The 12,773-nt window shown below is 43.1% G+C and overlaps 1 protein-coding gene across 2 annotated transcripts in view; it reads left to right on the top strand.

Moving 5' to 3' along the window:
- top3b (DNA topoisomerase III beta) overlaps window positions 1-12,773 on the top strand; it is a 95,132-nt gene that overhangs the window by 40,900 nt on the left and 41,459 nt on the right. For both annotated transcript variants that reach the window (XM_061673139.1, XM_061673140.1), the window contains 6 exons: window positions 48-138; window positions 1,394-1,548; window positions 9,266-9,371; window positions 10,096-10,242; window positions 10,420-10,593; window positions 11,352-11,480. In XM_061673139.1, the coding sequence (XP_061529123.1) occupies window positions 48-138; window positions 1,394-1,548; window positions 9,266-9,371; window positions 10,096-10,242; window positions 10,420-10,593; window positions 11,352-11,480 (802 nt within the window). The remainder of the gene's footprint in view (window positions 1-47; window positions 139-1,393; window positions 1,549-9,265; window positions 9,372-10,095; window positions 10,243-10,419; window positions 10,594-11,351; window positions 11,481-12,773) is intronic.

The raw sequence follows: 12,773 nt of genomic DNA on the forward strand, positions 1-12,773 counted from the left end.
TGTCAGCATACCTCTTGGATACACTATAATCTGCACTCCCAATACAGGTGGAGTCAGTGATTAAGAAGGAGAAGACTAAGCCAAGACCCTTGGCTCTAAACACCGTCGAGATGTTGAGAGTGGCAAGCTCTTCCCTAGGTTTGTCACTTATAACATTCATTGTAGATATTCATTACAGATGCCTTGTTGACGTCCATATTTAATATACATATAGTTTACAAAAATCCAGCCAAAATCAGTTCATATTTATGTATTTATTTATTTAAATTAGATGAGTTAGATGAGTTTTCACACACTGTTGCTGGTATTTTGGCCCATCCTTCCATGCAGATCTCTAGAGAAGTGATGTTTTGGGGCTGTCGCTGGGCAACACAGACTTTCAACTCCCTCCAAAGGTTTTCTATGGGGTTGAGATCTGGAGACTGGCTCGGCCACTCCAGGACCTTGAAATGCTTCTTACAAAGCCACTCCTTCGTTGCCCGGGCGGTGTGTTTGGGATCATTGTCATGCTGAAAGACCCAGCTACGTTTCATCTTCAATGCCCTTGTTGATGGAAGGAGGCTTTCACTCAAAATCTCACGATACATGTCCTCATTCATTCTTTCCTTTGCACGGATCAGTCGTCCTGGTCCCTTTGCAGAAAGGCTGCCCCAAATTATGATGTTTCCACCCCCATGCTTCACAGTCGATATGGTGTTCTTTGGATGCAACTCATCATTCTTTCTCTTCCAAACAAGACAAGTTGGCTTTTTAAGAAAAGTTCTATTTTGGTTTCATCTGACTATGACATTCTCCCAATCCTCTTCTGGATCATCCAAATGCTGTTGAGCAAACTTCAGGTGGGCCTGGACATGTACTGGCTTAAGCAGGGGGACACGTCTGTCACTGCAGAATTTGAGTCCATGGTAGCGGAGTGTGTTACTGATGGTACCCTTTGTTACTTTGGTCCCAGAGGATCCTCTTAAAGAAGTTACAGGTCTGTGAGAGCCAGAAAGCTTGCTTGTTTGTTGGTGACCAAATACTTATTTTCCACCATAATTTGCTCATAAATTCTTTAAAAATCAGACAGTGATTTTCTGGATTTTTCTCAATTTGTCTCTCATAGGTGAGGTATACCTAAATCTGCACAAAAAAGCATGGCGGATCAGCGATAAGGAGCTTGAGAAAGCCGGTGGCCTCAAAATCGCCCCTGTGCCACACGGGGGACCGGGGCCTCCACCTCTAGTAGACGTTTGTTATTAAAAATAATAATAAAAAAGTAGCGTGGTAAAAAATACAGTATTTCTAACAAGCCATGTATTGTAAAACAACAATGTGAACTATTTTATTCTTGTCCTTTCTGTCAGTTGTGTGGTCTTATTAGATTCTTTTTTTTTTTTTTTTTATGTCTCAGGTATGGCTCCACAGTATACTATGCAGATTGCTGAGCGTTTGTACACACAGGGCTACATCAGCTATCCTCGGACGGAAACGACGCACTATCCAGAAAATTTTGACCTGAAAGGAACACTGAAGCAGCAGATCAACTCTCGTTTTTGGGGGGAGGAGGTGAGAGATTGAGTATGCCGAAGCAGATTTGTTGCTTGATGTATTCAATGCCTGCATCACAAATCATTTAATTTATTCAAGGAGATGTACGTAGTCTGGAGAATTAACTTTTTAATTCCTGGTCTACATCAAATGTGAAATGACAAGAAGAAGTATTCTTCAGAAAATTGTCTAAATTAGCCCATCAGAATGTAGCTGGAATGTGATGCAACAGTGCTGGCACATACTTGAATGTTCGTCTATGCTGTTGACCCGGGGCCGTTGTGTTTGGCGATGTGTACATTGCATGCACAGATCAGCTACACAAGATGACACGAGCAATTCGGCAGCTTGGTGATTAACTGCTGCCTCCATGCATGAGAATACAATAGATTCTTTATGGGCGGCGCCCTTACACACTGTGCTCGTAGTAGCACTCGCCTCATTGTGATGCCCTAGCTCAGCCCTCAGTCATCATGGTAACGAAAGGTGAACTCTGCGTTGGCCCATCAGTACAATCATGCGTAAGATAGAACCTTGTACAAATGAATTTCGGCTTTGTTGTTGTTTTAATGCTTGTTTGAACTAATTACATTTAAGACCAGTTAAGGACCAACTTATTTTTATATATTCCCCTCCAAAAATGGCCATTTCCTTTATTTTTGCTGCAGACTGAAAACCTTGAACATCAAAAGATGAATGAGTAATGATCCTTTTAGCTTTTATTTCCAGGTATTTGCATATGGATCTGATACACAACTTACAACCCCAATTCCAATAAAGTTGGGACGTAGGGTTAAACATAAATTAAAAACAGAATACAATGATTTGAAAATCACGTTCAACTTATATTTAATTGAATACACTACAAAGACAAGATATTTAATGTTCAAACTGATAAACTTGATTGTTTTTAGCAAATAATCATTAACTTTGAATTTTATGGCTGCAACACGTTCCAAAAAAAGCTGGGACAGGGTCATGTTTACCACTGTGTTACATCACCTTTTCTTTTAACAATATTCAATAAACATTTGGGAACTGAGGGCACTAATTGTTGAACTTTTGTAGGTAGAATTCTTTCCAATTCTTGCGTGATGGTACAGCTTCAGCTGTTCAACAGTCTGGGGTCTGCGTTGTCTCATTTTACGCTTCATAATTTTCAATGGGAGTCAGATCTGTGCTGCAGGCAGGCCAGTCTAGTACCCGCACTCTTTTACTACGAAGCCACACTGTTGTAACACGTGCAGAATGTGGTTTGGCATTGTCTTGCTGAAATAAGCAGGGGTGTCCATGAAAAAGACATTGCTTGGATGGCAGCATATGTTCCTCCAAAACCTGTATGTACCTTTCAGCGTTAATGGTCCCTTCACAGATGTGTAAGTTACCTATGCCATTGGCACTAACACAGCCCCATACCATCACAGATGCTGGCTTTTGAACTTTGCGTCCATAACAGTCCGGATAGTTCTTTTCCTCATTGGCCCGGATGACACGGCGTCCACAATTTCCCAAAACAATTCGAAATGTGGACTTGTCGGACCACAACTTTCCACTTTGCATCAGTCCATCTTAGATGAGCTCGGGCCCAGAGAAGCCGGCTGCGTTTCTGGGTGTTGTTGATGAATGGCTTTTGCTTTGCATAGTAAGAGTTTCAAGTTGCACTTACGGATGTAACGCTGAATTGTATTTACTGACATTGGTTTTCTGAAGTATTCCTGAGCCAATGTGATGATATCCTTTACACATTGATGTCGGTTTTTGATGCAGCGGCGCCTGAGAGATCGAAGGTAATGGGCATTCAATGTTGGTTTTCGGCCTTGCCGCTTACATGTAGTGATTTCTCCAGATTCTCTGAACCATTTGATGATATTATCCACCATAGATGATGAAATCCCTAAATTCTTTGCAATTGTACGTTGAGGAACATTGTCCTTAAACTGTTCGACTATTTTCTCACACACTTGTTCACAAAGAGGTGAACCTCGCCCCATCTTTGCTTATGAATGACTGAGCAATTCAGGGAAGCTCCTTTTCTACCCAATCATGGCACCCAACTGTCCCGAATTAGCCTGTTCACCTGTGGGATGTTCCAGTTTGATGAGCATTCCTCAACTTTCTCAGTCTTTTTTGCCACCTGTCCCAGATTTTTTGGTACGTGTTGCAGACATAAAATTCTAAGTTAATGATTATTTCCTAAAAACAATAAAGTTAATCAGTTTGAACATTAACTATCTTGTCTGTGTAGTTGTATTCAATTAAATATAGGTTGAACATGATTTGCAAATCATTGTATTCTGTTTTTATTTGTTTAACACAATGTCCCAACTTCATTGGAATTGGGGTTGTCGAAGATATCACATTAAATAGCACTGAATGTTGCTTCAGTTTCAGATTTTGGTTTTGCGTCTGATGACTACATTTAAAGCCAGAGGTGTAACCAACATGAGAACCAAAGAGGTGCCAATGACCAAAAAACAAATTATTGTGAAGATGAGAGAACATACCATAGCCAATACAGCCGTTCTGAACTACAGTATAACAGGAGTGGGGAAAGCAGATGAAACGAAAGCAGCAGTTGACTGCAGAAACACTTCAAGACCTTTAATGAAAGGCCTAAAACAACTGTTAGTGAAATTAGTCACATCTTCAGAGGGTAGGAGTGAAGGTCATTGGTCCTTATTAACTTATAAATGTGTAGAAATTTTCTCAGTCTGCATACAATTTGAGCATATACGCAAAGATACCGTCGGATTCATGACACATACGTACCGGACAATTTTCTTCGGAGCCATGTGTATATGTTCATGAATCAGAATTCATACTAAATGACAGGCTCGTGGCCGTGGCGTCATATCTGGATGAACCGCGCCGCTATGTCACTTTAAAAGGGCTTCCATCTGACGCATGTCAGCCAATGTGCAGAGCTTTTTTTCCCCACAAGAGGTGGCTGATCCAAATTTTTAATAACTTTCTGAATCTTTATCTGCTATTCAAAAGGTCGGTATCATCAGAAAGCTTGATAAACACAGAAACTGACAAAATATAATCGTCATGTTAATCACTTATGATTAATTTCAAAGTAGAATTACCGAATGTGGCACAAAACAACCATACAAAAACAATTTAAGACCCGAGAATGAGCAAACACTCCATACGGTACATAGTAAGGAATGCGTATACCACAGCAAAGAGGCATTTGTAGTTCCTAAGATTCATGAAATTACCTTTGGAATTGAAAGGAAATATACGAGCAATATATGCCAGCCGGATTGCATCGTAATTCACGCCCGTGGCAGTGTGTGTTTGAATTGATCAATTTACATCACATCTGCACTTACAGAATCACAGAAAAAGAACAATCAGATTTTCTCATCAATACTGAAGCCTTGGAAAAACTAGGTGTGGCTGGTCTGATCGCGCTTCCTCGAGTGAAAACGTCTGCTGCGCACGCAGACAGCCGGAGAGGGACACATAAATGCGCATATCCTACTGCACAAGGCAGCGCTTGAACGGGACGAGGGCAAAAGTGATGAGAAGTGTCCTTTTAATTGTTATTTTGGACACTTAACCGATGAGCACCGTATTTTCACGACCATAAGGTGCACCGTATTAAAAGGCGCAGTCTCAGTTACGGGGTCTATTGCTGTATTTAACACATAAATAAGGCGCACTGCATTATTGGCTGCAGGCATGGTAAAATATACGCTAGCTTAAAACATACGCTAGCATGCATGCACGCTAAAACAATGTTTTTAAAAAGGCAGCGGGAGCAAAACGGAGTTCGGGTGTACTTTATTGAAGTGTTTAACAATGTACTCACGTTATTTTTTGATCAATCCTCATCCACAAATCCTTCAAAGTACTCATATGCTGTATCCGAAATGAACAGCTGGGCAAGTTCTCCAACAAACACGCCGGGTTCCCTCTCGTCATTTTCGGAGTCAGTCTCGTTGCCGTGCGGCTCCTCAGAAATGATGCCGGCTTTTACGAAAGGTCGAACAACAGTGCAAGCAGACACGTTAGCCCAAGCATCCACAATCCATTCACAAATTCTAACTCGCCCGGGCGCTGCCTCCTAGCCTTGGAAAAAGCTGTGTTCGCCATCTATCATCCATGGCTCCCACGCCGCTCACAACTTCACTTTGAACGCCCTGTTTACACGGATGTCCAGCGGTTCGTCAAGCCTCCCGGAATGATGGCAAGCTCCGAGTTATTGCCCTCAGTCGAATGGTAACTGTAGAGACGCTTCTCCTGGCTGTTCTTTGCTCATTAATCCATTGCTCGAGTTGGTCTTCCACCTCGGGCCACCTCGCCTTGTTTTTCCGCAGAAACTCAGTTTCGTCTTCTTGACTTGGCAAAACTCGTTTTCCTGCTTCCTCCACTTGCGAACCATGGATTCGTTGATCTGGAATTCTCTCGCGGCTGCTTGATTCCCATGTTCCTCCGCGTAACTAATAGCTTGCAGTTTAAACTGTGCTTCGTAAGCGTGTCTCTTCGTTGGTGCCATTTTCGGGGGCACTTAGCCAAACCAATGCACATACCGGAACTATATACCTACTGGGGGCGTGTCTTTAGCGTCCTCTGTCACGCGCACCCTTCCCCCTTTACTTCCGCATGCTGTCCTCAGTCACGTCCGCTTTTCCGCTATATAAGCAGCGTGTTGGCAGGTGAAGGAACCTGTGTTTTAAAATCTCCTAACTTCCGTGGTTCCAAGCGAGCTCGTTTTCGTGAAAGAACTTCGTTCACAACAATGTATAAAAAACAACCAATTTATTCCTGACAGAGGAGTCTATACATTTTGCAGAGCTCTGGGTTCGTAACTACCCTATCTTATCCTTAGCAGATACAGTAGTCGAACAAAACTATCTGACTCTCCCCCAGACTTATACAATGTTTCAAACAGGCCGGTGTTGAATCGCTGTCGTCTGATTGGTCCGTAATCTGACGTCATCGTTGTTCGGCCAAATGATGACTATTTGATCTGGGTCCAGACGTCGCCTGCCAATGTCTCCTGCATTCAATGTTTATAGTGGCTCCCCGCAGTTCCTTTGTTCTTTGCCATCTGTCTCCAAATACCCCCTGATGGGGGCCAAATACCCCCCCATGGGGGCCTTCCTGCAATATACTCCAATACACATTATCTTCCAAACTAGTTAGAATTATTATATTAGAATATAAAGTATTCTATATTCCCTTCACAGGAAATGCTCCCAGTCAGTCAAGCGGAGCGCTCCTCAAAGTCACACAACATTTACAGATTTTGGAACTCAGTACACACATAAGGCGCGCAACATTATAAGGCGCCCTGTCCATTTTGGAGAAAATTTAAGACTTTTAAGTGCGCCTTATGGTCATGAAAATACGGTAGATTTCTGGTTTGAGTTATTATCGCCAAAGTTTGTTTTTATGAATGACTAGAGTTCCGATATGGTGTGCATGTGTTTGAAGGTTTTTCGATGTATTATCCTGTATTTTTTGTACGTACGCATGTTTTGAAAGTGTTCTAAATCTATGGCAAACAAAAAAAATGTATGAACACATTAAATCACAGGTTTGTGCATCAAACATGCATATGGACGATTTAAGCACAAATCTGTGCATACGCGCAGTTAGTGAACGAGGCCCACTGTTACGTTTCCCGATGACAACTTCTTATACTGTGTTTCTGGTTTTAAAACTTAAGTTCTGAACAAAAGGAATCTTATGTATTTAAATTGATCCCTACAACCCAATAGTTCTATCAAAATGATGAATAAACAAAAGAAGTGGCCCTTGAACCAAATGACGACTAAATTTGGGAGTCACTATAAAAGCGGATGAGGCAATACTGCGACATGTAATTTCAATGAAAAACAAACAAACGCAAACTTTTCAAAGACACAAATATTCAGCCACACACAATTTCAGAGAGCCAGCTGATTGTGTTGACTCCCTAAGGCCTGGTATACAACGCACGGGGACTTTTAAAATTTTGAAAGATTACCGGTATTTTATCTGTGGAAACCCCACACGTCCATCCATCCATCCGATCCATTTTCTTCCACTTATCCGGGGTCAAGTCGCGGGGACAGTAGCTTTAGCAGGGGAGCCCAAACTTCCCTCTCGCAAACCACTTGGTCCAGCTCTTCTGGGGGGATCCCAAGGCGTTCCCAGGCCAGCCGGGAGACAGTCTCTCCAGTGTGTCCTGGGTCATCCCCGGGGTCATATCTGGAACACCTCACCAGCGAGGCGTCCAGGAGGCATCCTAATCAGATGCCCGAGCCACCTCAAGTGGCTCTTAGCAATGCGGAGGAACAGCGGCTCTACTCTGAGCCCCTCCTGGATGACTGAACTTCTCACCCTACCTCTAAGGCAGAGCCCGGAAACGCTGCAGAGAAAAATCATTTCGGGTGCTTCTATCCAGGATCTTGTTCTTTCGGTCACGGCTCACAGGTCGTGACCATAGGTCAGTGTAGGAATGGAGATCGACCAGTAAATTGAGAGCTTCGCCTTTCGGCTTAGCTCCTTCTTCACCACAATGGACCGATACAAAATCCGCATCACTACAGACGCTGCACCTATCCACCTGTCGATCTCCCGTTCCATTCTTCCCTCACTCGTGAACAAGACCCAAATATACTTGAACTCCTCCAGCTGGGCAGGATCTCATCCCCGACCTGGAGAGGGAACTCCACCCTTTTCCGACTAAGTACCATGGTCTCAGATTTTGAGGTGCTGATTTTCATCGTGCACGCTTCACACTCGGCTGTGAATTACTCCAGTGAGAGTTGGCGATCACGGCTTGATGAAGCCAACCGAACCACATCATCTGCAAAAAGCAGAGATGCAATACTGAGGCCACCAACCCGGACCCCATCTATGCCTCAGCTCCACCTAGAAATCCTGTCCATAAAAGTTATGAACATAATTGGTGACAAAGGGCAGCATTGGCGAAGTCCAACCCTCACCATAAACAAATCCGACTTACTGCCAGCAATGCGGACCAAACTCTGACACTGGTCGTAGAGGGAGCAAACCGTCCGTTTCAGGGGATTCGGGACCGCATACTCCCGAAACACCCCCCATAGGACTTCCTGAGGGACACGGTCGAACGCATTTTCCAAGTCCACAAAACACATGTAGACTGGTTGGGCGAAATCCCATTACCCCTCGAGGACCCTGCCAAGAGTGTAGAGCTGGTCCACTGTTCCATGGCCAGTACGAAAACCACACTGCTCCTCCTGAATCTGGGATTCAACTTCCCGACGGACCTTCCTCTCCAGCACCCTCTCCAGTTACCTTTGTCTGATATTTACAATAGTTTGAAGATATTAAACAAAGTGGGGAAACTATGAAAAAATATAAGAATCTGAAAAGGGGGCAAATACCTTTCACGGCACTGTCGCTCTCTTGCCTCATCTTTTGGTGTCAAATCAAAATTCTTTCAGGCTAGTCTGGGCGAGTCTACTTTTAAGCTTTTATTTTTCTCTGTTTGTTAATGTCTTTTGCTCTTTCTTTTTAAATGCTTTTATTCATGTAAAGCACATTGATTTACCTTGTACTGTGTATAAAATGCGCTATATAAATAGATTTGCCTTACCTTGCCGACAACAAATATAAAGGAATTGGTTTCATTGGTCCTCACCAATACTTTTGAAGGGTACATGTTAAATTTAAATTGTGAACTATATTTTTCACGTGACCATACATGATAACTGTATAATCCAAACTGTATGTGGCTTGTTTTAATCACTAGGTGAAAAATCTACTATCAAACGGAATAAACCATCCTAAGAAAGGTGTTGATGTTGGAGATCATCCACCCATAACTCCCATGCATACTGCCTCAGAAGTAGAATTAGGTGGGTCTCAGAGCTACAGTATTTCATACTTGATAAAAATATATGGGACACCTACACTTAGACATCTTCAAGGATATGTTGAGAATGACTTTTTACATGCATACGGTGGACTCTAAATTCCCCATGGGTGTGACTGTGAGTGCGAATGGTTGTGTGTTTCTATGTGCCCTGCGATTGGCTGGCGACCAGTTCGGGGTGTACCCCACCTCTCGCCCGAGGATAGCTGGGATAGGCTCCAGCACGCCCGCGACCCTAGTGAGGATATGCGGAACGGAAGATGAATGAATGCATACGGTATCTATTCATGGACTTACTTGCTCGATTGATGTTTTCAGTTTTTTCTTTAAAAAAATGGTGGTATTTGAAGATAAATATACCTTGAAAGTGTAAAAGGATTGTTTAAGTTTTCTATATTTACAACTTTACAACTTTCCTATTTTGTTTATTTTTGGTCCAGATTTTAGACACTGCTGACTGGGAACAACCAACGTGTTATGCCAAATTCTGTGATGTTTTACCTTCTTGAAATTTTATAATTTTCCTTTGTTCTCCCAAATTATACATTTAAATCTTCATCATCCAGGAGCAGCGAGTCCATATTTTTTGCCCGTGGTTATAGGCGGGGAAAGAGCAGCTTAGCGCTCTGTCTCCCTTGGTGGAGAGATGTTCAACTTTGAACTAATGTTTCGCACTGCTTAATTAGCTCTGCTTATTTTCTCCAAAGGAAGTGATGGATGGCGCCTTTATGAGTACATCACAAGACATTTCATTGCCACTGTCAGTCAGGACTGCAAATATCTGCAGACAACAATTGCCTTCAACATTGGCACTGAAGCGTTCACATGTAGTGGAAAAACCCTAATCTCACCAGGTAAATGGTTCAATCTCGATAATTGTTTTCACTGATGACAGCTTAATTCTTTCCTGCAACACTCTGCATTTGGGTTTCCTTGGTTGAAAAATGTTCTTTGTCACCTAGCTGTACATCTAATGTTGTAGTAGTCCACTTATCTAAAAATCTAAACGTAAAATCTTGTTTTATTCCCAGGGTACACTGCTTTGATGCCATGGCAGGGAATCTCTCTTGAAGAAGACCTACCTGTCTGTGAAAGTGGAGACATTTTCACAGTAGATGAGATCAAGCTTGTGGAAAAGCAGACTACTCCCCCAGACTACTTGACTGAGGCTGAACTCATCACTCTTATGGAGAAACACGGCATCGGTACTTCTGAGAACTGCCTTTGTGCTAGAAATGTTGTTTTCATTAATTAGAAGCATGACAATTATATAGTGACTGCATAATATTGCCCTTGGAATAGAATCCTTTGTAATCCCTGAGCAAAGTTTCAGAGGTATCGATTGACTCAAACCTTGACCCTTCAGTTCCAAAGCTTAAGTTCTTAGATATGAGCTACTGCCGCACCAATATCCCTGCAAAGTAGGACCTCTTTAAATGTAGACTGTGGTCATGCCGGTCTCACCTCAATTAGGGACCGAGATATTCTGTCTGGAGGAGAAAGTAAAAGTCAGACACAGCCCAGATGATCAGCCTACGGGTACTAATAAGGAGAGTGATCAGGATAAGCCATAGATAAGCATAATTGGAGTGGGTTTACTGCTTTGAGAAGAACATAATTTGCACCAGACATTACAAATTAATAACTACATTGATCATTTTAAAGGCTACTATAAGTGTCCAGTCGAGTTTCCCTGATCAATTATGTTAAAATCCATATGCCTGTACAGTAAATGCATGATTTAATTACTTTAAATAATAAGAAAAATTAGGACCTCTGTTCATCTTGATTCCACTGCAGGTCAATAATTTGGTTGAGTCACGGGTCACAAGCAGCGACTAGCACTGTCATGCCACACTGAGCACACATTTTTCACAGTATTCCCAGTGATGAGATAAAGAGAAAGCAGTGGGAAAATGCAGCTTCCAAAAATCAGATTATGACTTCCATTTTTCTCCTGCAGGTACTGATGCCAGTATCCCTGTCCACATAAACAACATCTGTCAAAGGAACTATGTAACAGTAGAGAATGGACGCAAGTTGAAGCCTACGAACCTGGGAATTGTCCTAGTACATGGCTACTACAAGATAGGTATGCTATCTGGCCTCAGATTTACGAAGAACTTTCTCTTAATCGGTTGTCTCTCTGTGTGGCTTCTGGATTGGATTTTGTGTTACGATTAGATGGTGAACAGGGAAAGGAAGGCGCTACAACACAAGTGCTCTTGATTGTGGTTCAGAATGTATGACCAGTGAGTAACACAATGATCTCCTGCAGAACAATCATATCAAACTTAAATTAGTACAAATAATACATTTTGTACCAAAATATGGCCTAATGTACACAAAGTAAACTTTGGCCTTGTCATAAATAAATTACATTTAACCACAGCGACGTGAAGAGAGCCATTCGCCATGTGTGTGAGAGTGCTGATAGAGATAGGCTGTTGTTCATGTCTTTCAATGTATGGTAAGGCATTAAAAACTAAGGATAGATGGACATCCTCAGTATAAGGCACGTGATTAAAACCTTTCAATTTCCAGTGTGAAACCCTATTTCAGGGCTGGAGAAATGATATACAGAGTATATATCTAGACCAGGAAGGGCGTGATCGAGACAAACGCCCCCCCCCCGATCAATTCCTGAGTGATGTTCTGTTATTGGACTTCTGTGCTCGTCACGAATTGTCCATCACGAACACTATTTTCAGAAATAAGGCCGTCCACGTGCACTTGGCACTTTTGGTCGTGTCATCGGACTTGCGGCCATGGACACTCGGGTGAAGAGAGGGGCGGCGCTGTCAACTGATCACCACGTGTTTGTGAGTTGGCTCCAATGGTGGGGGGAAGATGCAGGTTTGACCTGCCAGACCCAAACGTATTGTGAGTGTCTGCTGGGAACATCTGACAGAGTCCTCAGTCAGAAGGATCTTCAACTCGCACCTCCGCCAGAACCTTTCCCACGTCCCAAGGGAGGCGAGGGACATTAAGTCAGAATGGACCAAGTGCCGGGCATCCATTGTTGAGGTGGCCGACTGGCGCTGTGACCGTAAGGTGGTTGATGCCTGTCATGGCGGCAATCCGCGAACCCGTTGGTGGACACCAGTGGTGAGGGATGCCGTCAAGCTGAAGAAGGAGTCCTATCGGGCCTTTTTGGCTTGTGGGACTCCCAAGGCAGCTAATGGGTACCGGCTGGCCAAGCGGAATACAGCTTTGCTGGTTGCTGAGGCAAAAACCAGTACATGGGAGGAGTTTGGTGAGACCATGGAGAACGATTTCCGGACGGCTTCGAGGAAATTCTGGTCCACCATCCGGTGTCTCAGGAGGGGGAAGCAGTGTATCATCACCATCAACACTGTGTATAGTGAGGATGGGGCGTGTCGGG

Source organism: Phycodurus eques, chromosome 3 (genome assembly GCF_024500275.1).
Source record: "Phycodurus eques isolate BA_2022a chromosome 3, UOR_Pequ_1.1, whole genome shotgun sequence".
Lineage (NCBI taxonomy): Eukaryota > Metazoa > Chordata > Actinopteri > Syngnathiformes > Syngnathidae > Phycodurus > Phycodurus eques.